At 39.8% G+C, this 25,573-nt stretch overlaps 1 protein-coding gene across 3 annotated transcripts in view; it reads left to right on the forward strand.

The window, feature by feature from the left end:
* The first annotated feature begins 1,051 nt into the window (after window positions 1-1,051).
* LOC311020270 (cell adhesion molecule 2-like) overlaps window positions 1,052-25,573 on the forward strand; it is a 111,596-nt gene continuing 87,074 nt past the window's right edge. The window contains exon 1 of one of the 3 annotated variants that reach the window (XM_084020227.1): window positions 1,052-1,225. In XM_084020227.1, coding sequence (XP_083876353.1) covers window positions 1,165-1,225 — 61 coding nt within the window. In that variant the 5' untranslated portion in view covers window positions 1,052-1,164. The remainder of the gene's footprint in view (window positions 1,226-25,573) is intronic. The other 2 variants (XM_084020229.1, XM_084020228.1) reach the window with 2 other exon arrangements.

Here is a 25,573-nt window from a genome sequence, read left to right on the forward strand (position 1 = left end):
TGAAGTGGGAGTGACGTGGAAGGCCACTGAGTAAAATTGAACCAAATTCGACTGGCAGCATGTTAAACCATGTGTAAAATCCTTGCGATGGGCTTAGAAAACCATCCCTGGCTGAAGCAGCTGCTTTCCTCCCACCTCTGTCTTTAGGGATGGTCACACTCATTTCTGTGCTCCACTCATAGGAGCCTTTGAAGGAAGGGGGATGTCCAGGAGCCCATTAGCCTCCCCTTGTGCCTGTGCACTGATTCTTGACACACACCCGGGATGCCAGGTCACAACCTCTGGGGGGAAGCAACTGATTTAAATTGTATTTCCAAGTCTCCATGAAAGACATGGTAAACTTTTCAAAGTGATAAGTGTCAACATCGCAGCGACACTTATTTAGAGTTGTCTAATGTTGACTGCAGGCTTGTTTGTCTGCTCATAAAGCTGTTATAAATCTGGGGCGGCTGTTTAAAACTGTCTAAAAGTGTTAAATGAACTCTATAGCTGTGGGCATGTTTTACTACATTAAATCACTGGCATGGGTTTTTGCACTCTCACAATGTCAAAAACATGGAGTAGAGCATCATTATTATTTCCTTTTTGAGCCTTAGAGAGGGCGGTGTGGTTGGCCCCTGCCCTTATTAGCCTATATTTTATGATATGTTTTATGATGGACCTAAACTAACACCATATTCCTGCAGAGACGTAGTGCCCTGCTCTGATATTTGCTGAATTATCCTTCTGAAAACTGATCAGAGGATTCCTGCTATGCCCTCTCTACATCGCTGTGAGAAAGTAACCCGTATGTGACGGTGTAATTGTTTTGACAGTTTAGCAGAGATCCGAACTATTTCTAGGTGCTCTCCATTGGTGAAGCGTCTTCATTAGTCAAAAAGCGTGGGCGGGACTCTTGCTCTTTGCAGCGAGTCAAAGAGAAAGGCAATAAAGGGAGGCAGGAGCCCTGCTATACACCACAGTAACCACTGCTCCCGGATCTGCGAAAAAAAAAAAAAAAATACACAGGGACTTCTTTGGAGAAAGGCAGAGTTCATCAATGTAACTCTGGTCAGTCAGAAGCTGCGCCGTTTACCTGGATAAAGAGAGACAGAGACCGAGACACAAGGCGGACACACGCGAGTGGAGTGTCGACGTAGAATCGTGAAGGAAAAGAAGAAGAATATGATTGTCAAGCAGCACTTGATCTTCATCCTCTACAGCCTGTGTGCGAGCATCTTTAAAGGTGAGCGCTGGATGTTGCTGTGTAGACGGGCGTGGTGTGCGCGGCGGCTGCGTTTAAGTGTAAACATCATATGTGATCAGAGTTCACGCATTCAGCACCAACAAGAGTTCTGCTTCTGCTGTTTTTGAAACGATGCGTGTTTCGGCCGGAGGTGTCTGCGGGAGAGAGCCGCCTGTGCTGGAATGCCTGGAAGTTGAAATGTGCGGTGCAATGAAAAGCAGGATGCGGCTGCACAAGTTTTTTTTTTTTTGTGTATCGGAGACAACTTGGATGTTGCCCTTGCTTCGGTATTAAAAGCTCAGGCTGCAGATGAGTCGCATCCCGTTTTGTTTGTCTGTTCGTTCAGTTCTGTCCCCTGAAGCGCGAAGGGTCCAGCAGCCGGCGGCGTGCACGTCTTGTTTGGTGTGCGAGGTGTCATTGAGTGGACAGTCAAGTCATCCTGTCTAAGTGCCTTTGCAGAGGTGACAAGAAGTCTTCGATACAGCTGAGGCTGCATTGAGTTGAGCTTTTGTCTCAGTGTGCGCAACGTGTTTTTAGTGTCGGCAGAATGCGTTCGTCTCCAGACTGCGCAAGCAGCCGCGTATAGCCCCCTCATTCAAAGTTGGGCTGCGGGGATCAGACGCAGGTAAGGTTGCGTGATGCCTCTCTGCAGCCACGCATCAGTGTCCCCTCCTCACGACAACTCCCCCCCCCCCAACTCCCCGCACACCGTCCCGCTCTTGGACATGCTTGCGCAGCCACCGCCCTGTAGGCGACCGGTGCGCAGATACATAACGCCTAAAGCAAGAGATGGGGAGCAACAAAAGGGGGGCTAAAAACCCTGCTGACTCCTATTTCACAAGGTTCCGTCCCACATGACAACAACAGGAACATTTTTCTTTTGTCATTGCTGATTCATTACACTGTGGGGTAGAGATAATAGTAGTGGCAGTGACCAATGATCGTATTATTCGTCCTATAAATCAATGTATTATTATTATTATTAATATTATTATTTTGCATTTGGCAGTCTTTCCCTTTTGGCAAGTTTCAACCCCATGCATTTGTTAAATCTCAGTGAGTTGTCCAATATGTGATACATCCACCTGGACCGACGATCATGCATCATTTAGTCGATGTTTAGTCGATTACTACTTTAGTATTGATACCATATCTTAGATCAATTTCATGTCACGTCAGTATTGAATGAAAATTGAGTTGCAGATACATTGAGCTTGTTTTTGCATTCAAAAGATACTCCGTTATCCCTGATATCAGAATTGGCCTGCAGTAAGTAGCCTATCACATAGCTGTGTTTTAAGCAAAGCCATACAAAGTCAATCTCAGTGGAGTGAAAATGATGGAAATGGGTAGCATCTTGTCTCTACTAAACCTCTATGTTTACCAAAATGACTTGATTTTTGAGATTGTTTCTTGGTTAACGTTTTGTCTATATTTAATAAACGTTCAGGTTTGAAACTCAGTTCTTGTCAGAACATATTTTTCCAGGCGTAATAGGGTTCAACGGCTGCTCTGTTGTGATTGACAGCTCAGAGGGCGGAACCAAAGTATAAAGGAGGTCAACGATTGGCTTAAAGTTAAAACCTCAGGCTCGTACTGATATGACTCAACGTCTCACCATAAAATGAATGATTTTCAACTTCTCCCAGTACGTCTTCCTCATATTCATACTGGGACATTCTGACCAGTATCTTCTTCTCTACATTGAGATGCAGAAAGTAAACCATGCGGCCAATGGGATGCTGCCAAGGGATCATGTGTTCCTTGATAGAGAGTCTTGCTATTGAGGTCGGTATACGCCGAAATGAGACTCTCTTGAACTTGATATTACCGGCTAGCTCCACCCGGGCCGCTTATGTAAACTGGAAGCAGCCGGACATTAATAACAAGTGCACCCAGAAACTGCTATGCAGTTCTTTTTCTAAAGCTGTGTTGATATTAATGGAAACAGTTGAAACCACTGGTACGTTTTGGGAAATGTTTGGAAGTAATAAACTGCATGTGAGTTGTAGTTAATGGACGATATGTAAAATCATTAGTACGCTTCTTTAAGATTTGTGTGGCCCTGCCTAGATGCTCCAACTCAATTCAGTGGAATATTACAAAATGTTTATAAATAAATAGCCAATGAAAATCTTGGCTTTAGAATTAGAATAGAAATACCACACTCGGGGTGTCCCATTATTGCAGGCTTAAGCTGGTTTGCTCTTACAGTGGATAACATTCAGTTCACCATCTTTAAGCCTATTAGTAGACATTTTATATTTTGCATTATATATGCTGTTTCAAGATTTGGCTATATCACGGGGCTGTGCAAAAATTATGCTTCTCCTGCTTTAGAGTCCATCTACAACGGTGCTGAATAAAAATGGACTGCAGAACACTAACCCATTTTGCAACTGATTTGGGTTCATGACATCCTGCCAGAGAGAACGGGGCACAGAGAGTTTTTATCATCTTGTTCAAAAGCTCTACTAAGATAGTGCCCACTTCAAGGGCTATTTTAAATATTTATGCTATGTGGCTTAAGTTTAGATACAAGAACTGGGAGCGCCCAGGGCTGTGCCCCAAAACGTCTGTGTAGAAAGCACCCAGAGAGCATCCACCTCCAACAAGCCTGCACAGTCCTCCAAATTTGTTATTTAAAATGGTAAAAACATTTTTTTTGCAAAATACACATGTCGAGGGAAATTATTGGATACATGTGCCACATCTTATTAATTCACAGAGCAGTAGATGGTGTAGTAGTTTGTGGCCAATATCCTAAGAATTCCCTATCTTGCAGTGATAACAGTCCATTTAATGAGCTGCTGATGAGCGTCTAGTTCATGCCATGCCTTAACGGTTCACCGAGTTAAAATCTGTAAGCAAATGTTTGTGATATCATGTGCGCTACCTGACAACAAACCAACAATGGGACTGAAAACATAATCTCCTCGGCGAAGGTAATATGGTTCATGTGTCTTGTGTGCGATCACAGCCTAATAAGACAGTTAAATTGCAGCGTGCTGCATCACACACTGCAGTGATACTGTAGACAAGACTTCAGCCACAGCAGCTCCGTTCATGCGCCGTAATGCTCATTTCATGCAGGCGCATCCTTCTTAGAACAACTGCACTATTAGAATTTTGCTTCGATGCGTTGCGAGACCCTTATCTATAGCGGAGTGCTACACAGCCTACATGTTTAATATGCTGTCGTGACAGAATCTATTTATCCTTATGGAGAGTTACTGTACATCCATTGTGTGCCCTGTTATCCCCTTAGCTGCCCCAATGGGAACGTATGCCACTCTGTGAGGTGTTGATCAGTCAGTCATTACACAAACATAACCAAAGGAAGCTAATGCTGACACCTGACACACTTGCCGGAGCCAGTTAACAGGTAAGGTGGCTGGCAGGCTAGTAATGCTAATTAGCCACGTGGTGTGTCTGTACTCGGTCTCCTCGCAGACCTGTGGGACGGTTGCGTCAGGAATGTAACTTCTATTATCTGTGCGTTTCTTTGTTGGTCACAGCTTCTCTGGTTCGGTCTGACATTCCTTACACTCGAGTGTTTCATCAGTTTGCTTCTTACAGAGCCCAAAAAGCTCCCATACCGCCAAGGGAACTTTTCTTTTGTTTGAGCATGGAGCCTTTCATCATTTCTTATCTTGTCAGACATTTTGGCAAGTACAACCTGCAGGTGACAATCGAGCATTGGTGTGTGTTTGACCATTACGTGTGGGGGCAGTTATGAGGGTAAAGCGTAGAATAAATGAAAGTGCCGTATTTTTTTTTTCATAGCATTTAATCCAGTATCCAGATCTCAACATTACAGACAAAAAGAGACAACGAGGTTGACTTGAGGATGAATAATTCTCTCATAATGTAAATGAAAATTTTCTTCCCTGATTAAGGAGGGAATTGAGGCAAGATATTAAAAATGCAAAAGTGTCTTGTAAAACGTTTGATATTTCCATCAAATATTTGATTTGATTTTATCATCTTTATTAATCCCAGAGGTCAATTCTGTTGAGCAGTCCGCCAAGAACCGTACAGACTCCCATGCATACACATATACATACATACAGTACATACTGGTGACATTTACCTGTCAGTGAGAGCAGCAGGTGCCTAAACAATAAAACAGTGGACCAAGAAGAGCCCACTATAAATACATCAATCTGGTCCACAGTGTAAGAGACAGCATAAATACATAATTCTTATAGCATATATTAATAAATAACCCACAATCAATTGTAAAAAAAAAATAATAATCCGGATTTAAGAGTCTGATAGCAGACCTGAAATAGCGATTAGTTTTCCATGGTGGAGCTACAAGACGATGCCCCGAGGGCATAAGCACAAATTCGGATGTCAGAATGTAGTCATGCTAGTTCATGATCGCCTTTGCTTCTTTGACTACACGTTTACCCCAAAGGGAACACAAGTCCTCCTGCTGCGCCCCTATTATTTTGGAGCACACCTTCAAAATTTTGTTCAAACAAGTTTCGTATATAACACACAAGCTGTTGTGCCAGCAGATGAATGAGAAGGTCAAAATACTTAAAATAAAGGCCTTGTAAAACAAGCACTGTATCTTCCTACTTACCGGTACGTTGAAGGAGTTTAACTTCCTAAGTCCTCTGTTGGCCCTTCTTAACAATAGTATCTGTGTTGACGTTAAATCTGGGAGTCAAAGACTGTCCACAATTTCAACCTCCCAACCATGAATTAAATTTGCAGCAGGCTTCGGGCAATTCTTTCCAAAGTTAATGATGAGTTCCTTAGTTTTAGGCACGTTTAGGGCCAGAATTCCTGTCACACAGTCGGCAATGCTAGGAGAGCGCTGCCGTGACCAGATTCTGGACCTTGAAGGAGGGACAAAAGAACTGTATCGTCAGAGAACTTAACGGTAACTGTCCTCTTGAACAGACTTACAGCTATATGTATATAGAATAAAAAGAAGAGTGAGAGAACATATCAGGTCATCTGATATAACTCCATTTACTAAAACCCTTTGTTTCCTCTCTGTTAAAAAGTTATAAATAAGCAGCAAGAGCATGTGAGGTAGGTTAAAATAAGCACCAACATGATCGATGAAGATATGTGGTTGCATCTTATTAAAGGCAGATGAGAAATCAGCAAACAGGAGTCTTGCATGTGAATTGGGTTTCTCCAAGCGCTTAATAGATTTTATCAAGGATAAAAAGTTAAGCATCTTCTACCCCAAGAAGAGCTAGTTTACCAGCAACCGAGGACACAACCTCATCTTTTAGGATACTTTGTGTTAGTGATGTGAGGGCGACCGTAACCCTCAAAAATGGATGGGTCTAGTAATGGGCCAATATCCAATAATTCCAATTCCCAAAATAAAAAAAGGGGCAATGAAGTGAATGAGTTTAAGCCGGATGTGTTACTCATACTAGCTCATGGAAAATTAATCAATTAATCATAATAACAGCAAACCACCAAAAAGGCAGTTCCTGACACAGGTTTTTTTTTGCCATTTTTTCAGCAGGAAAGCAATGTTTTAAAGCTCTTTCAAAAATAAGTATGCACAATACATACATATCAATACATACATTACACATCATACAATGTTTTCCATGATTTAAATGTTTTATATTTATATATATATATATATAATATTAGTTATCTATATATTTCAGAGGATTAAAGTTAAAGTACCCATGTTTTTGTGTGGCCTACATGGGGCAGAAACACGCTACCTGCTATACAGTCGAATGCAGAGAGGAGCAGCCTAGTCTACATTGTAATTCTGATCCCAGCAGCAACTTTTACCACACTTGGACAGTGATGTGCAGAAGTGTCCTACCTGAACAGCCATCATTTTGAGTGTATTATGGGATGGCTTTGGTGCATCACTTTTCAGTTCTTTTATGTGAAAATAGAGTTCTGTTTCAGCTTGGATCTGCGTGTATTGAACATCTCTTGAAATGAATACATATTGGACCTATGAGCGAAAGTGAACCTCAAGATCTCACATATTGTGAGACATAGGGAGTCTGTGCAATGTATGCATGGGTGCATCTCCTGTGAATTGGAATAATCAGGCAGCGGGAATAACCTGACGGAGCTGAAGGCAAGTTATGGCAGTCGAAGGTGCTTTACAGTCAAGGATACCCGTTGCTCACTGCTCAGGGTTAGCTTAACCCCGCCGAGTGTCTCCCACCTGCCAAGTGCTGGCTGGTGCCATGCTGTATAGCACTGCAAATGAATAATCCAATAAAGGGAACAAATGTGCTCCGAAAGAGCTGCTGCTGCCCTGCTTGCTTTCTGTTGACAGATATACATCTGTAGGGATAAGCCTCAAACCAGAGGCAAATGTGCTCAGACAAGTGAGGAACGGGCTTAAAGATTAGCTGCTTGCTGCCCCTGCTATGCTGTGTGCCGTCAGTCTCCCTCCGCTATTCTCTTTGTCAAAGCACTTTTACACGCCATGCCCCCTCTGAGTGGGTATAAGCTTAGCAACCAAGCTGATAGACTGTAAAGGCAACTATATTATTAAAGATTATTTTGAAACGTATTCGAGCAAAAAAGGTTAAAAGATGTTTTTGACTTGCCAAGAAGCCCGTCTGAAAAGTGGTCAAAGCAGTGTTTCCATTAATCTCAGCCTCCTGAGAAGGCACCTGTGTTCACACATCTTGAAGGGGAAATCCAAAATTAAACAGAATTTACATGGATCACTTTGGTGTCGGACAGCTGAGTCAAGAAATCTGCAGAAGCTGAAACTCATGTCATCACGTAACAGTTGATACTCTATTTACAAAAGAAGGAAAGCTGCATATGTTTCAAGTTTTTTACCAGTGTGAAACTGACTTCATACTTGATGTAGGAGTAGACTGAAGCAAAAATACTTGAACATTGGTAATGCTGCCAATTGTGAATCTGCTTATCAAGTGTGTATGCTCATTTTTATTTCAGGACACTTCAAGGGTTAAAGGTATAAGTCTAACTTAGATATGTGATGCAAACAAACCTAAATTAATCTAAGAATGACTGATCGGTACAGAATGGAATAAACAACATTTCAGGTCTAGGATTTGATGAATGACATTCAGCTGAGCTGTTGGTAGGCGTCCTGTATTGTGAGAGATTTATGCATTCCCAACATTCAAGCATTGTGCCCAAAAAGAAGCCTATGCTTCATTTTATGCCCGTTTGCAGTGTTGACCTTTACCAATCTCTCTTGGCCCTCATCTCTGTTGAAGTGGGCTTTGTTCCCGACTATAGATGAGCCTCTGAATCTCATTTAGTCTGTGTGATGATCTCCATTTTCTCCTGTTGCTGCAGTCTCTATGAACAAAGTTAATATTTTTGGTTCAGAAGTGGCAGCAATACACCGTTCCCTGACCCTATGGGCAGTTAATCTGTTTGAGATCTTTTTTGCTTTGTTTTGTTTGTTTTTCAGAGTGGGTGTCACCTAGAAGCTATCTCAAGTTGTATTTTCTGTTGAGCTTCTCTGATAATTATCAGATAAGTGGAAGACATCTTCACAAAAGCAGTCCTCATTCTGCAAAGTAACAAAACAATTCACAAGTTTGCTTCTGCCAGCGGGAGAGGGGTTGAGAGCAGAATGTTAACCATGACATATCAGGAGCATCCTGATGTGTTTACCATAATATGTTATGTCACCCTTTTTTGGAGGTTTCCAGAAAGAGTGCTTGACTATGTGAGGTATCACACTGCAACCACCTAGAAAGCCGGACCGGAAGGGCTCGTATTTTATTTTGAGTTTTGTCAGGCTCTTTTGCCAGTGAACAAAAAAGGACAATAAGCTAGGGAGCCATTGTTTAGTCCTGTGTACACTTTATTCAGATATGGTGATTCAAATGTGGATTCAGTTCACACAGCCTTCGCTCTATTTGTACAGAGCTTCGGTATTAAGGCACAGGAGTCCCCAGCGTGAAAGCAGCTTTGGTCGAGCTGAACGATGGTACTTGTTTAATAAGTATTTAGAGTTGGAACAGATTGACATGCTTAATATTGGTGTGGCGGTACACTGGTCACTGCTTTGGAATGTTTCTCTTTTTATGTGTTAACACAGAAATGCCATCAGTCTCACACATTCAATAGGATTTTGCATCACTGGGTTGCTGTGTGCAGTCGAGCAGTCTGGCTGGACGTCTGAGCTCCAGATAAAGGAGACTCTGTTGCACTTGTCTTTGGAAAGTTGATAGCTTGCTGGAATAAGTCATGCATCTTCATAGACTAGTAAGCAGCACATAATGGCATATTTATTCCAGGGTTATGTTTTGCATTTTATGGCGAAGTGATTTGATATGGTTCATCCACAATACAGACTTAAAGAGCCTGAAAGTAAAATGTAAACTTGTTTAGAACAGATTATTGACTCGTGAAACGAGGAGAGAGGTTTGTTGTAACCCTCTTTTTGGGGGCAAATATAAAACCCATTCATATTCTCAGCTGGCTGAATCACTCTCAGTGTAATGAGGAGCTGTAGACGATGTGAGCATACATTCATTCATACGGTCATCATACACAGACCATTCCAGACCTTCACATTTCTAAATGTGTGAGGAAACCCACAGAATGTTGGGGAGCAAATACTATATACAAGTGTCTGGCAGGGTTTTAGAGCATTTTTTCTCTCTACTCCACAGTGTTGTTATCACTGCAAAACAAGTAAAGCAACTGTTTATGTGCCTGAGAGCATCCAGGGAAAGATTCACCAGTCCAACTGTTTATTTTCTTCCAGCAATTAAATTTGACAATTTTATTGAACAAGCTCGCTTGTAGTTATCAGTAGACTAATTCCCACTACGTTTGTGTCTGGTGGCAGTAGAACATGCAACTGAGTGTCTGCATCTTTACATTCCCATTATAGAACCGGTCCCTGACAGGTTTTAAGAAAAATGTACTGCTGCACCCGTGAGTCATGCTTTGCTTGGCATTATTGTTGGTGTTCGAGCCGGAAAACAACCAACCAACCAACCAAAAAAAAAAAAAAACACACACACAGGAGAATTCTACACATGCAGCATGATTGCATTCAATTGCCTTGATTGTAGTTCACTCTTGGTAATCACAATTATTCTTGCACATGGAATGTCTGAAGCTGTGTTCCATGCACATATGCATATCATGCTGGGTAACCTATATATAATAACTTTCATACACTGCTTAAAAGGGTGAGGGTTGCACATAAATTCACAATGTCCTCTATAATTAATGTTTATACATACTGTGCAGATTCTCACTGCATATTTTAACCAGATTTGCTAATGCTTTCACAAATGTTTATCACATGGGTAATGTGTTGAATTTACTACTTAATGTTAAAATGAGCAGTAGTGGAAGAAAATATATTTTCTCCCAACTAGTGAAGAAATCTGTTTTTGCAGACGCAAAGCAGAAATATCAATTAAAAATGTGGCTTCGGTGTTCCAACTGGATAATTATTTTGTTCTCCATCGCTATCCCAGAAAGCTAATTTTGGAATAAAGACACAAAAAGCACAAACTTAAGCTCATGCATGTTTATACCCTTTTATTGACTTCCTCTTTAAAGGCTTCCCACGGGCTTCTAAAGCTGAAGTGTAGATACTGAATGCAGGCATATTTGCAAGTGAAGGTGGGGGATAAAAGCATTGAAACTCATGTCCTCATAAAGAGGGATCAGCAGTCTGAACGGGAGCTGCATACCGATGCAAGGGATGCCACTGCTCCGAGCCAGAGAGCATGCTTTGCTTGGGGGAAAAAAGGCCTTAAAGCCGCTAAGCTGAGAGCAAGAAGGGGAAAGGAAGAGAAGGTGTGAAGCAGGAGGGCACACAAACTGTAAACAGCAGAGAAAAGTAGGGATAATGTTAGATACATCTGCCATTTTCTTTACCTACTCTGACTGGGAAATGTAAAAGGGGTTAATGCATTTAAAAAAAAATATGGTCAAACCATTACACATAACGTAGCACACTGTCCATGCACAGATTTACAGATTGATTTGAGGAAAGGAAGTTTACGATTTGTAAGCGAATTAAACCTAAATCTAAATTTCAGTGAGTTCCCTGTTCAGAGGAGGTTTACAATTAGTAGAGATAGATGACCTCCTCTTCACAGAGACTACAGTGCATTGGGAATTGGCTTTATGGAAAGTGTTTCACCACCTGCTGCCTGCTGCATGAGCGTGACATTCTGATGGTGTGTTCAAACGGAGTTTGGATGTTTGGAGCAGTTAGTTCTAACCCTGGAGCATTATTGTTTCAGTACGGTTTATTTTGGCAGGCATGAACTGTGCCTCTCGACTGCAGGTGTTCAAGTTAAGTAACCGCTCGGAGAATGAAGGTGCAGTCATCATACAGCATGATGTCTTGAACATTTTTTCTTTGTGAAGCTGGAGCGAATGGCTTCTTAAAATGACTTTTTTCTATTCTGTGCAAGGTCTAACTTTTGACACAGTTTGTGTCTTTAGTAAAGTAAAACATAGTTTAAATCTATAAACTTTATATGGTGGGGTTTTTCTTAGAGAGTGCAATAGAATTTTTTTTTCATATTATAGTTAATATAAGCACTATATGGAAAACGTTTAGTGTTAATTAAAAAATAGTCCTACAGCAGATCTGAGGCAAAATTCCACTTGAGTCTTTTTACAATATCACCATCACTATGATAATTTCTCAACATTCACTGCAGTTGAACTGACTATAATTATGTCCACAGTGGAGTTGTGAATTTCAGCCTCAACAGTCCAGGTGTTTAGGGAACTAGGCAAAGCCTATCTAATATAAAACATGAGTATTGTAACTCCAGATTCTGGGGTAGAGTATAAACTAAGCAGTCATGGGTTGTTTTTTGCAACATAGAAACTCAATAGAAGAAAGAGTTAAAATATGTAATTTATTTATTTTACATTTCAGCTCTAGTGCAAACGGTCGATTCCCTTTCTTTGAATATACCCTGCTTCTGTAATAGATTTTTACTTAATAACACTGATAAGCACTATTTTTCCATGAATAGGAATGTGGAAACAGTGGGGCCAATGAGAAGAGCAGACACTAGTTTTGCTCTCAGTATGAACTCTGAGCCCAGTAGGTCCTACCTCCACCATATTCTGCTATCTGTTAGAAAATGCCAGTGGAATAGATGTGGTATTTTGGATTGTGCTGCTGAAATAGCAGGATATAAAGCCAGGATGGACACCACAATAAGCTCTTATAATGGCCAGTCTGGATAGACCCTGCCTTTTGTGGGCTCAGAGATGATTACACATTTACTATCTTCCAGTACTTTAGGAGTGCGAGGACATCCGGTGTGTACCAGGTGACCTTAACTACTGGAGCTGTAGCATCCCCCAGATAATGACCACTCTGAACCCCAGAAGCAGGTCTCATCACCCCATAAATACAGGGGCCATATGGACTCGTGGTGGAAAGCTGCCGACATTCACTTTTCAAACGGACGCATACTTGTAGGAGGCTTTTGTGCTGGGACAAAAAGACTCTGTCGGCATTTTCACAGGTACATGAAGACTGTTTTGTGGAGGCTGCAGTTCAGTTACAATGGCCAAATGGCAGATGTTTTTCAGTGCATTCTCAACCTGAAGGAAACAATATGGTCAGATATACTGACTAAATGTGGAGTCCTGAATCCTAAAATAAGTCTGTGAGGCTTGGAAATGATGCGTTGTTGATGTTAAAGGATGTGGTTGCTTTGAAAGAAAAACAAAGTGGTCACTTTATAATACCATATAGGATTTTCAGAAAGACGATTATACATACAGAACCTCTTCCTTCTAAAGGTATTGGTATTTGGAGGTTTTTTTCTGTATCTGTAGATTCAGCCCTGATTGAAGATTCACTGTGTGAGGTAGCTTGATGTAGAAGTAGGCAGTCTAGACACAATTGCTTTTTGTGGTACACACCAACCACTTCTGTGATGTTGGCCTTGAAACCTTGAAGTGATATGACTCAACTGGTGATTACCAGCCTACAATCTTCAGGGTCCACGTTGATATGGAGCAAACCTTCAGATGATCATTCAATGGAAGATCATTGTGATAAGAGGTGAATTATAAGGTGTTACATCAATACATTTTTTTGCACGATTTTTTTTTAGATATATCATGATAACTATTACATCACAGTGCAATGTCACAATAATAGAATACAAATATAAACAATACAATAGAAATGCGATAATATTGTAATAATATCCATAATTCCTCTTGAAAATTTCAATCAATTATTGAGGTCATGTCCATATATCGAAAGGCAATAACAATGATCCTGACAGGCCTCTGCATCAGTACAAATGGGAAATTGAGAAGTAGAACAGAAATAGTATTATATGGACAATATAGGGCAATAATATATATACACTGTCCTAAGTGTAAACATGGACACTGGGTGACCATTTTTCTTTTATTTTCAGTTTAACTAATAGATTGTGAGCCAACTGACGACAAAACAAAAAGCGAACACTGAGGGGATTCAGGTCTGTGTGATTACAGATCTTTAATTTATCTAAAGAGCAACAAGAAGGAAAACAATATATTTCATCACTGGGATTAATCACATGAAAAAAGTTATAATTTGCCCAGTGCAAGTTTTAACTGATGATACTTGTAATTGTGTCTGACTTTAAACCGTTCTCCGTGCTTTGCTTTTTGTGGTTTCCAAACACAATCAGTGAAACACAATCAGGATAGTTTAAGATTCTTCTGGAACACTGCACTGGGCTGATCTGGAATTACTTACACTTCTGCCAATGGCAACACAGGAGCAGTAATAAGAAATATGGGTTTTCAAGATATACTTAGCTCTACAAAGGCTTTGTCACATGTATCCCAGATTGACACATTCAGTATTAACACTGAAATTCTAACCCATGGTCATTGGTTCACTATGAGACCAAGTTAACACACAGGAAATGGTTTCAAGCTGATACACTTGATGAGTTGCTTACACCTTTTTTTTACGGAATGGAATAAATGCAATCACTACTTCACATCCAGATACTACTACTACTACTACTACTACTACTACTACTACTACTACTACTACTACTACTACTAATAATAATAATAATAATAATAATAATAATAATAGTGTTGTGTCTCATTACAGTCTTTTAACAATCCTTGTTAGGTCTCTAATTCCTAAAGAGTTCCTTTTTGCATTCCTCTTTGCTGTTCCTATTTATCCTATTTTGTCTTAAGACATACAAAGCTCAAGCTGTGAATACAATTCTGGAAAAAAACGCTACAAAAAAGTTATAGAAAATACTTTACATTATTTATAAAACTGCCATGTATTTAAATTGTAATTATTGTCATTTGAGTGAAGTGATCACACGTTACGCACAGTTTAAACATCATGTGTATAAAGACACATTTTTCTAAACTTCGACTTTCCGACACATATTCACACACAATGTTATCGACTCTTAAGTGTATGTCACTGAAAATGTATTTAACGTTTAAATGCGTTTCAGATCTTTAGTGACCCAACACAAACAAATGCAAATGAAGCAATATATTAAAATCCTATTATTCGTAAACTTTTCAGAACATATTATATATCATATTATTAACAACAATAATATATATTTTCATGCATGATTGAGGTAATTTGCGATTGAGGGCCATCATACCATTCATGAATGTTTTCTTCACAATACCTACTTAGCCAATACTTCTACTGCATTTCTGTAAAGTATTCCAAGGTCTTTGTTAATTGCGTCACAGTGCAGAGAATAATACAAAATGTTTCCTCGGCACACAAAGTGCTCAAACGCAACATGATATTGACCCGACCCTGCATTATATAGACCTCCCTGCTGTTTGATTGTGCCTGATAATAATGTGACAATTTATGAGGGAATATTTAATTCATTTCATGAAAAGCAACTCATTTTGACCCATAGAGTTATAATGCTATATGGCATTGATATTTTGATCGTTTCAAATTATTAGTAGCCCTCAAAAGCTTTGCTTTTAAAGGGAACTAAGCAGATGGATCATTGCTATGTATTAACAGAAACCATGGAAACAGCCCCTGCAATATGCTGTCATGAAGTCAAAGAGTGCTGCACATAGAATTGTTTCCAATAATTGGCTTAATTTTTAAGCCTCAACAGATCCCAAAGAACTACAGCCACAAGCACATTTCTGCTGGAAGCAACTATACCGTAATTTGGCTAAATTATTCAGTGTACTGTTATTTCAACTCATTGATTTTCTTACCTTCATGTTATACTGAATCCGTGTTTTCATGAATATGATATTTGCCATTCATATTGAAATTTGAATTATTTGCACATGGAACTCTCAGTATTTCAGTAATTGGAGATGCAGAGCTGTGAAGGCTGGTTAGACTGCTAATTTGCATTGACATGAAATTGACTTTAAAGTGAGCCTCTAATGTTTGAATAGTCAGTATAGTTTCCATTCGGATAGCTGATTATATGGTGTAAGTAATTGGAATGATTTTTTTGTAAGTACAGTATGATTTCTAAATTGAGTTAAATGTATAGGAGCAGTCTGCTGGGCGCTGGGTTGCTCATGATAATACCACATCAGATTAATCGCCTCTGAATTTAGAGGCAAGCAGTCAACCTTTTCACTATAAGAACAATTCCTTTTATACGCGATACTAATCAGCGCTTTAAGCTGCTGTCTTTGAGAATGAATGAATGAAATATCTTTCACATAGTGTGAATTCAATGCATTTCCCATATGGAGAAGGCCACATTAGGCACAATTACCCATCACAATTCATTACAACGCATTTTTCACTGTATGAGTTTGTATTTCTTGCTGTTTGGTATGAATTACATATGATCACCACTTTTGCAATAACAGATGCCTGATGGACATGTCTTTTCCTCTTCTAGTTTTGAATGTGTAAACAAGGACTTTGGGTTTAAAAACAATCCCTTAAATGTTTAGTCAGCAGCACGAAATCTGTGATGCGTTTTTTCATTCTTTAAGAACATTAAAATATCAAATTTTGTAGGGTGTAATTAAAAACAAGCAACATATGAAACTGCTAATGAATCAATTTCTGGTGTTGCATTCATGCCCTTAGCTATTTTTATGACCACTTTGTTATCTTATCCTTTAATTTACACATATTTCCCCTGCATGCACCAAATACCTCCCCCTTAAGAGCTGCAGAGTCTGCAGAGAACCATGCAAAGAAAATAACCAAGACATGTAATTTATATTTAAAGGTAGCCCAGAACTCAGAAGAGTTTTGCATTTAAGGTGGCAAATCCTCTCCTTTTCCCCACTTGTACTGGAATAGCACCTTACGCTGTAAGAGGAGTAGACTTCTTCAACGTGGGGGGGCATACATTCTTCTTCAGGTTACATTCTAATCAAATAGAGCGTGTATTTCCTTTACGGTATCCTTAAGGATGCTAGCAGGAAGGATTTATTCTCATAATCTCTCGGCAACTGATCACATTACACTTTTTCTTCCATCCATCTTCTATCAGAAACCTGAAGATAAACTGATTTACCTGAAAGCGCCCCACGTTTTTAAAATACATTTACAGTAATGCACTCTCCAGTGAGGAGTATATTCTGAAAATGGAGTGCATCCACCCTCATATCTGCACACTATTAGATATTTTGACTCTTAAACAAAACCTCTGGAAGTGCTGATGACTGAAACTTGTAGTTTCCTATAACATCTTGACTCTTTCTTACCTTTACACTGGCCTTCCAAATGGTACATGAGGGATATTTAGTTTCTCATTGGTTTGTATGGGGAACTATCTTACTGGTTAAGTGACAAACCCTGAACAAGCAGCAAAGAAAAACACTCTCTTTGTTATTTATGGTTGAAAAAAGACTTTTGCCAGAAATGGTCATAAAAGCTGAACCTCCACAATTGATACATTATTTTTAAAACCGGGGTGCTGAAGTGATTTTTGCTCCGACTTGCTCCGTCTGAAAAACAGCACAGTAGCAGCCTTATAGGACTGTGTTCAGTGTTACGTAATTGGCCTGCATTCACAAGAGATTACAGTGGGGTGCCTGTTGCTTGTGGTCTTCACTCAGGCTCTATCAAAGATGAATCTTAGGTCTGGACGTGGGGATTCAAAGTAATAATAATAATCATAATTGGAATAATAATATTTCATGAGTACTCAAAGAAAGAATGGTTGTCCCTTGAAGACAGTGATAATGAAGTTATACGCTTTCTTAATTGTATCCTCCTCTAATGAAAGCTGCTTTTTGGATCTGATTTTATAATTGAACATTATACCCATCACTTAGTAACGGCTGTATGTGCCAGACTATTCAAAGCATTCAGCTTTAGACTGCATCCACACACCGAGCGAGATCATTTTTCTTCCCTTTGTTCACACTAAGCCAGCATTCTTCAGACCTCGTTCAGACATGACTTTTATATTGAAAACGCTTTCTGCACTGGATCAATCTGAAAACATTGGCTTCACCAACTTTCTGTTGTCTCTAACCCCCTCTGTGAGCATTCATGCCAATCCAGCTGATCACATAGTCATACACATCGTTGCCATGAAGCTGTGTTTATGTTTCCCAGTCATAAAATAGGGATTTGACTGACATCTCAGTGCAGCAGGCCAGGAAATGCTGTTTACCTGGGTTTGGTTTCAGGATGGAGATTCAGTCGAGCTGCTTACACACGGATTGCAAACAATGGCAGCATCACATTTCACAAATGATTGTCACATGAAAATTGCACATATACTTGTGAATCGTACAGGGCTTTCATATGCCAATGATGATTTACAGGTGTTGCATTTAGTTTGATCAGTGAATGAATGTGTCAAAAATAATGCAAGATGAAATAATTTCATGTTGCAAATCGGAGATTGCATGTAGAAACGTACTCAGCAGAGACTGTATTCTCAGCCAATATTAGCTTATCACATACATGTGGTTTCAGCACGGCCGTCGGCCATTAAATATCTCGATCACAACTCTTTGTAAATAAACTAAAGGGATCCTTATCAAAAATCTTTGCAAGAAACGGTCTAAGATCTAAACAACTCATATGCAACACTATTGAGGGCCGTAAAATAGCTCCAAGCAATACCCATGCTCTTCTGCTCATTATTGCCACTGCTCTGAGTTTCAAGAGGGTGCTTATGCTTATCAAAGGATGAATTATCAAGCATGACGTAAACAGGCATAATTAGACCATCAATCAAGTAAATTAGTTATGGATTATCTCTCAGTAATTGACCCTTTTGTATTACGGGTTCAAAGTGTAACTTTGCAGAATATTTAAAAGTGGGCTGGGTGCCTGTAATTATCTTTCTTGCCTCTTATTAATATAGTAGAGGGGATCTTTTTATGCTCATAAAATTCCACAAATTACAATCTCTCTGGGCTTTACAGTTGTTGTTATTTCATCCCCGCCATATTGGTGAGTAGGAATCCCCTTCAAATGTGTCAAGAATTTCAGGATAGCTCAGGAAAGGGAATGGCTGGCTTTTTAAGAATAAATTATTTGATCATGAAATGGGGCGGGAGTCCGTTTTAAGTGATGAATAATAGGATAATACTCAAAGGCGAATCTTGGCTGTGAGCAGTCTATGCCAATATGGCACTTTCAGGATCCTGGAATGTAAATGCTTTCTGGCTGGGCTTCCCTGAGAACTCTAAATGAACTTGACGTACTGTATCAGAGGAGATAACAACAAAAGAGCTGCCAATGTGCGGAGGTGATTTACATTGAGGCACTGCTGGGCCTTCTGCTATACCTGAGTGAGCTCTCAGACAGGTTTCCAGACACTCTGGTAACGTAAGCAGCAAGTCAGTGATTGTGATGTCTTGAGATGTTTACTGCAGAGCTGAGCAAGAGGAGGTGGGGCAGCAGCCGCACGTCTCATCCTCTGGATATCCCCATGAGTCTGTGACTGTTGCTTGAAAATCACTTGACCAGTAAGTTGAGTGGGCACTTTGAGATCTGGGCAGCATTTATTCAAATCGCACTGTGTTTTTCCAGCTGTAGTGGTTGTTGGGTTTACTGCTGGGTTTTATGACTTTTTCATGCTGCTTCATGAAGCATGCAAGCTCCATTTTTAGACTGTAGGTGGGGGGGCATGATACATAGGGTTCTGAAGGGATGTTTTAAAGCATCTCATCATCAAACCTTTTCTGGCCTGGACTTTCTCAGTTTTTATATCATTGTAATTTGAATATTTGTGGGTTTTAAAGTATTTGTTCGACCAAACAAACCATATTCCAGTAAGCAATAGATATTTTGCTATACTATCCTTGATTTTGGTGTGATTTTACTGAGGTATTGTTATTGGCTATGTAATAACTGGAGTTGTTTCTACGTTGAATTTCCAGAAAAAGTACATCAATACCATGATATACCATAAACCATGATAAAAAATATGTGGTAAATATTTGGTAAGCTTTGATGGGCATATTTCACTATTTTGTAATAAAGTATCAATTAGATTATTCAGAAAAATAAACACATTTTGTAATGTAATTCCATTGTATCAGGCATAAAAAGAATTCTAATTCTGGATCACAGAGGTCAGGCCAGGGAGATATTGAGGCGAGCCAACAACCATCACAGCTGAGTGAAATAACAAGAGACACCTGTCAGCCAATGAAGCACGGCCGCAAACATACCACTCATTATACATGAATATCTTCTGAACAGAAGATGAGACACATTAAAATAAGCAGCATTAGTGATTCAGAACCTAACTTCTGCAACAAAAACAAAATAATAGTTGACTTTGTATCTTTTAAGATAAGTTGGAAGTTTTCCATCCACTTAAAAACAGTTTTATTCAGAGGCAGCAGCCATCAGGGAGCAGCATGTGAAGGCACATTCATTTCAAAAGGCAACCATGGTTGTTGCCGCTTTAGGCACAGTATGGCATCTGTGGACCTAGCCTTACCTTGGAAAAATTTAAAAATGTTAAAAAGTTTACCTTGTGTAAGACTTTTGACTGAATGCATTCAGTAATTTTATTTTTAATTTTAATTGCCTTCAGACCTACGCCCTTTTTTCTTTTTCTAAAACCACACTTTTTGTATGAAACTGGATTTTGACTTAGTTCAGTGTAGAAGTTGTTAACTTTCTATCTGTATCAGTTTAGTCTGTTAATTGTGTTACAAAAACAATCTAGAAATCATATCTAGATGTAACAGCAGACAGAAGCAGCAGGAGCCAACTCAAAAGTAGTGCAAGGCTGCCCTGACAATGGCCTCTTCTGTTGTTAAACAATAGGCTTCTGAGTGGTTGAAAATGACAGTGTCTTAATTAATGTAATTTATTCTGCTTTTTAAGGTTCATGAATGCATACAGAAGAACTCTTCTATCATCAGAACTTTTCAGCCCTGTCGGCGCAATCAAGCTCTTTTTTTCAATGTCAGAGACTCTGATATACAAAAGTAAATGGCACGAAGATAAAAGTTGATGTTTGTTTGTCTGTCATGATGCATCTGTTTTAGGAATGTGATCCCACACATAAATCAGAATTTATGCCCTACAAAAACCCTCGGTGAACACATTCCACATCTGTTGAGACTTAGAATCAGATAATGACAAGAAGGTTTGACACGTCAGGAACCAGAACACAAACCTATTATTTCACAAAGGGATTAACCAATACTGATATAAGCTCAAGTAGCTAGACCGGGTATCTCTGACAATGGGGACAATCCATTTAATTCTATTCCATATTTACATATGGTATACATTATATAATGGCATATTAATGATTGTATGTTTTGACCCATGTGTTCCTGTTTAGACTTCAATCAATTTTGGTAAGATCTTTTCCCTGGTTGCTGGTGTACAATGTGTTATTTAAATAATAAATAATTAACTTGTATGTTTGTATTTCATTGTTGCATTTTGTTTTACACGTGAAGAAGGATCCAGGCAGTGCATACAGGCATACAGCCCATAATTAAACTGATTGGTGCTCTGTATCGGCCGATACCCAAAGCCCATCGGTACATCATTTCAGAATTTCTTGTTTAAACGCCCTAATTTCAAGAAAACAAGTGTGACTTGTTTTCCATTTTTACCATTGCATTCATTGCAGCATGAGGTAATAATTTTGGAGCCCAGTGTCTTTGGAGCTGGATAACTGATGTCCTGTGTTCCAGTTGTCTGACTAGTGATGAGGCGGTGGTGGTGTGTGTGCAGACGCCTGCAGGGAAGGCACATGCTGCGGATATCTGTCACTCACGTATTCCAAAGAGCTTATCACAGAGGGAACATTTTCTGCTTCACCAGTTATTTGAATTGAGATTTTTTTTTTTCTGTATGTCTGCATAGTACAGATTCTTACAGGATGAAATTGGCAGTGTTAATATGAAACCTTATGGTGGAGAGATATTAAATCCAAGATGTCCCGTCATTTGATGTCGAATGCCAAACTATACTTAATTCCTCTCTCACATTAGTTAAAAGCGTGGAAGAATGGATGACGGCAAAGCAGAAGTGTTTCTAATCTTATACCATTAGAAATGTGGAGCTTTTCAAAGGTTACGGTACTTTGTAAGCTAAATGAATTTCAGGTTTTGCCTTAAGTTTTATTGTCATAGCTGCGAATGAGAGGCTTTTGATATGGTGGCTCAGTGTTCTCACAGTGGGAATTAATATCCAAACCGTGATGTAGCAGCTGGTAAGGAGATGCCTCAAGTGAAAGTCCCTTAAAGGCATCTGTTAATTGTTCTTCAACACAAACACGAGTCACTGCTGTATGCAGGAGCTGTTACTGAGGGTGACATCTGTCTGAGTTTGATTTCATTATCATATCAGATGACTGGCTGTACTTTCTGATCAACATCAACCACATGCAGTTGCCACAATCCTGTTATACGGCTTTGGACGATTGCTTTTAAGGTCAAACCTGATGAAAGTTATGAATCATGTCTGATGCTCGTCCCAAGGCTCTGACTAAATGCACAATAGCATCATGATTGGTTGGGAATTACCTGCAGGACAGTACAGTAACACAATGCAGTATGCAGTATAATGTTCAACTAATAACGCCATCCCGAGTGACAGCATCGTCATAGAAGCACCACACCCACCCTCTGGTTCCCCTCAGGTAAACAGCTCTGTCAGCACTGTGGCTGCTGTTTGCACGGTTAGCACTGTTAGCACCATTAGCTGAAAGCCCCAGCTCTGCCGTCGCCGTGTACAGAGCCATGGGGAGTCCGTGGATATGCTCTGACTATCAAATTTAGCACTTTTAAATGGTGTTGATGTGCAAGTTCACAGAGTCTGGACTTCTGAAGGAATGTCGGATTTAATGTCTGTCAATACAGTAGCAACCCTTGCTCATGATAGATTTTAGGCAAATAACTTAAAAGCAATATCAAATTGCATCCTGACATTCAGAATGTTTGTATGTTACTTCCCACTGCTGCTTTAATGCATTGCCTGCCACACATTGGGCCCCTGTATGCACTGGCAAGCCCCATACTAATTCCTCAAGTAAGATATTCAGCCATTGCCCTTTTTAACAGCCCAAAAGTTTCCTGACCAACTTCACGTTAATAACCAATCGGCCCCAGAGTCCTGTGTGTTGTTGCCTGGAATTTATTTGTCCTCCCATAAATTATTCAGTATTTTGCATCGACTAACTGCCATACCTTTAAGGTTGCGTACCAAGACCTTGGCACACCTTGCATGTTAATATGGCCAGGCTCACAAGGAGAAAGACAATCCCAAAATGACCAAGGCTTTAGTCGAGCTATCCTTAGAGGCAGGAGTTTTGTCATGCTTACTTAATGTTTGTCTACTTTTTCCCCTGCCAGGATGTCTGTAGTTATTTAAGTAATTTTTCAGTCCGTGATGCTCTGAGCCTGTTGCTACCTCGGCGACTCAGTAACAGCTTGTTGGGCAGTGTCAGATTATTGCACTGTTGAAGGCTCCTTTGTTGTCAGGCCAACATAGTGTGAGGTATCATGGCCTGTCACCACCAGGAGTTCAATGTAGATCCTCAGTCCATCTGTCTAGAAACATCTACTGTGAGGACACATCCCATCCTCTCTGACACTCAATGCAATTACAAGCGCCTGACAGAGGAATGTCAGGCTGCAGCCGAGATAAAACAAGCTCACAGTGAACCATGTTGCTTACATTCCATCTCTCCTAGTCAGGAAATGCAAGTTGAACATGCGCATGGAGGTTGTTGTGGGCACCTCGGATAACCATCTAAACCTTCCTTTCTCAACGGACAAGGCTGCTACACAGTCGAGAAACCCAAGAAGAATGTGTTGTGTTGTGTCTATAATTTAAGATTATAGAATGCTGGAATTCTCATATGCCGAATGACTTATTTATGGTTAGAAAAAGTGTATACAGTAAAGTTTTAATAGGTGAGTCCATGACAACCATGTAAAATGTTAGCACTGTGATTTAATATGACAACAAATTAAAATCACACTAGTTCTGTTACTATTACATAAAATAGAAACACAAAGAAGATCCTGTCCACCTCAATTTAGATCCTCTGGATGTGACCTGTTCACTTAAATTAAGACATCGAATTGAATCTTACTCCAAACAGCACCTGAGAATCCTACTTGGACAGCAAAGCGAAATTATTCCTCTTTCACCATCTCCACTCCTCCAGCCGCTAACAGGAAGGTCACCGTAATATGCCGTTTACTGACGTCATGATAGATAACGAAGACTCTTAAACTTTTGAAAATTGAAATGGCTATCTCCTGCTGCCACCTGGCTAGTTTCCTACTGCAGGTCTTAAGTAATGCAAAGACCTACTGATCAGCAGGTAATACGTGCTTTGGAATACTTGCACCTAAGCCTTAGCTGTGAGCATAACGTGGTGATTAAATAATTGCACACCTGTGTACAGGATGTGCTGTCGTTGTGGATGTGCTGTAGGAAGTTGAGAGAAAATCACTCCCACTATAAGTGTGACTTTGGTCTCTGCCGTCGTTGGAGTGACTCACACTGTTTGGAATAGAAAACATACATCACAGGCTTCACTGGTCATATACAATGCACGTGGTAGTACAATGTTTTGATTTTATTTGTTGAAATAATATTTTAAAGAAGCTTTCTTCCTAATTCTTACTCCAGTCCCAAACAATGTGTGCTCAAAGATGGGGACAAGTCTTCTTATGGTGGCATAAGAGTCTAAATGTGATTAATGAACACGTTTTAAACACTATTTAGATCTCAGATCCAAACTGATGAATTAATCATTTTAACAATGTTCTGCTAATTCCATTAAAATATCTTTCTCATTGATTAACAAACGTTGTCATATGTTCCAGGACATTTCCATGTCCGTGGCTCAAACAGCGATTATTTGATTTTAAAAAACATAACAATTCTGAACATTTCTGAACAATTCTGAAGGGATGTTCAAACTTCAAAATCAACTTTTTCCCCTTCAAGATGAATGAAGAGCGGTTGCAGTGTCGCTGCTTGCAGCTGTGATTTTGCTTTGATTCTTGCTCTGTGAAGTTTGTTTTTAAATAGTGTAGTACATGCTGTCTTTATCTCATTAATTCACTGTTTCTGCATCGAGATATAACTTCTTGCGTCCCAAAGGATTTTTCGTTGAAATGCTGGCTGTCTGTTTATATGTAGAATGCTGATTCACTGTTGTGTTGGATCAATCAGCACAGATAGAAATCAGAAATGTGTTCATGTGTAAATATTATTGATTGTTACTTTAGACTGTTGATGTGTTGAGAATAACAAAAACATCCGTGCTGTATGAAGCTATGTGAAAGGAATCCTCTAACTTTGAGAGCATATATATTGAACGAGTAAGAGAGTATCCGTCTGACCATTTGCAGCCTCAACGTGCTGACATCAGCCACCTTGCCTCTTTTAAACTGCCTATTAGCTGCGGTACAGTAGTGCTGATGTGGTGGCTCCGGCTGCAGGCAGGACAGGTTTTCCTCATTTAAATGTATTCATGGCCACACATGCTCACCTGCAGTCGCTCCATACCACAGATTCAAAGCATAACCACATGCAGGAGCTGGCATACAGCTACAGTCTTGTACTGCTCATCACTGAGCAGCTTCTTTGGAGCAGCTGGATGTAATGTGCCTTGCTTAAGGGCAGCTTAAAGGTAATCATTAACGGATTTCCCTAAATGATACATGGATTTGAACCAGTGACCTGCTTATAAGTCTGCAATCCAGCATCCAACAGTTGTGGAGGTATTATACTAAATATCAACCTTATAGTAGGGGAAAAGTCAGGGGATCACCAAAGTCACCATCCTCTGCTGATTTCACACGCAAGCAAGACATGTTAACCTCATGGTAGCGTTTGATCTCATGTCAGCACGTTATTATAGTGTGTTTGTTTCCCAATCCACTGAAATCTGCTGCAATGCTAGTTAATTGTAT

This window comes from Eutrigla gurnardus, assembly GCF_963514095.1.
Source record: "Eutrigla gurnardus genome assembly, chromosome: 10".
In the NCBI taxonomy this organism is placed as follows: Eukaryota; Metazoa; Chordata; class Actinopteri; order Perciformes; family Triglidae; genus Eutrigla; species Eutrigla gurnardus.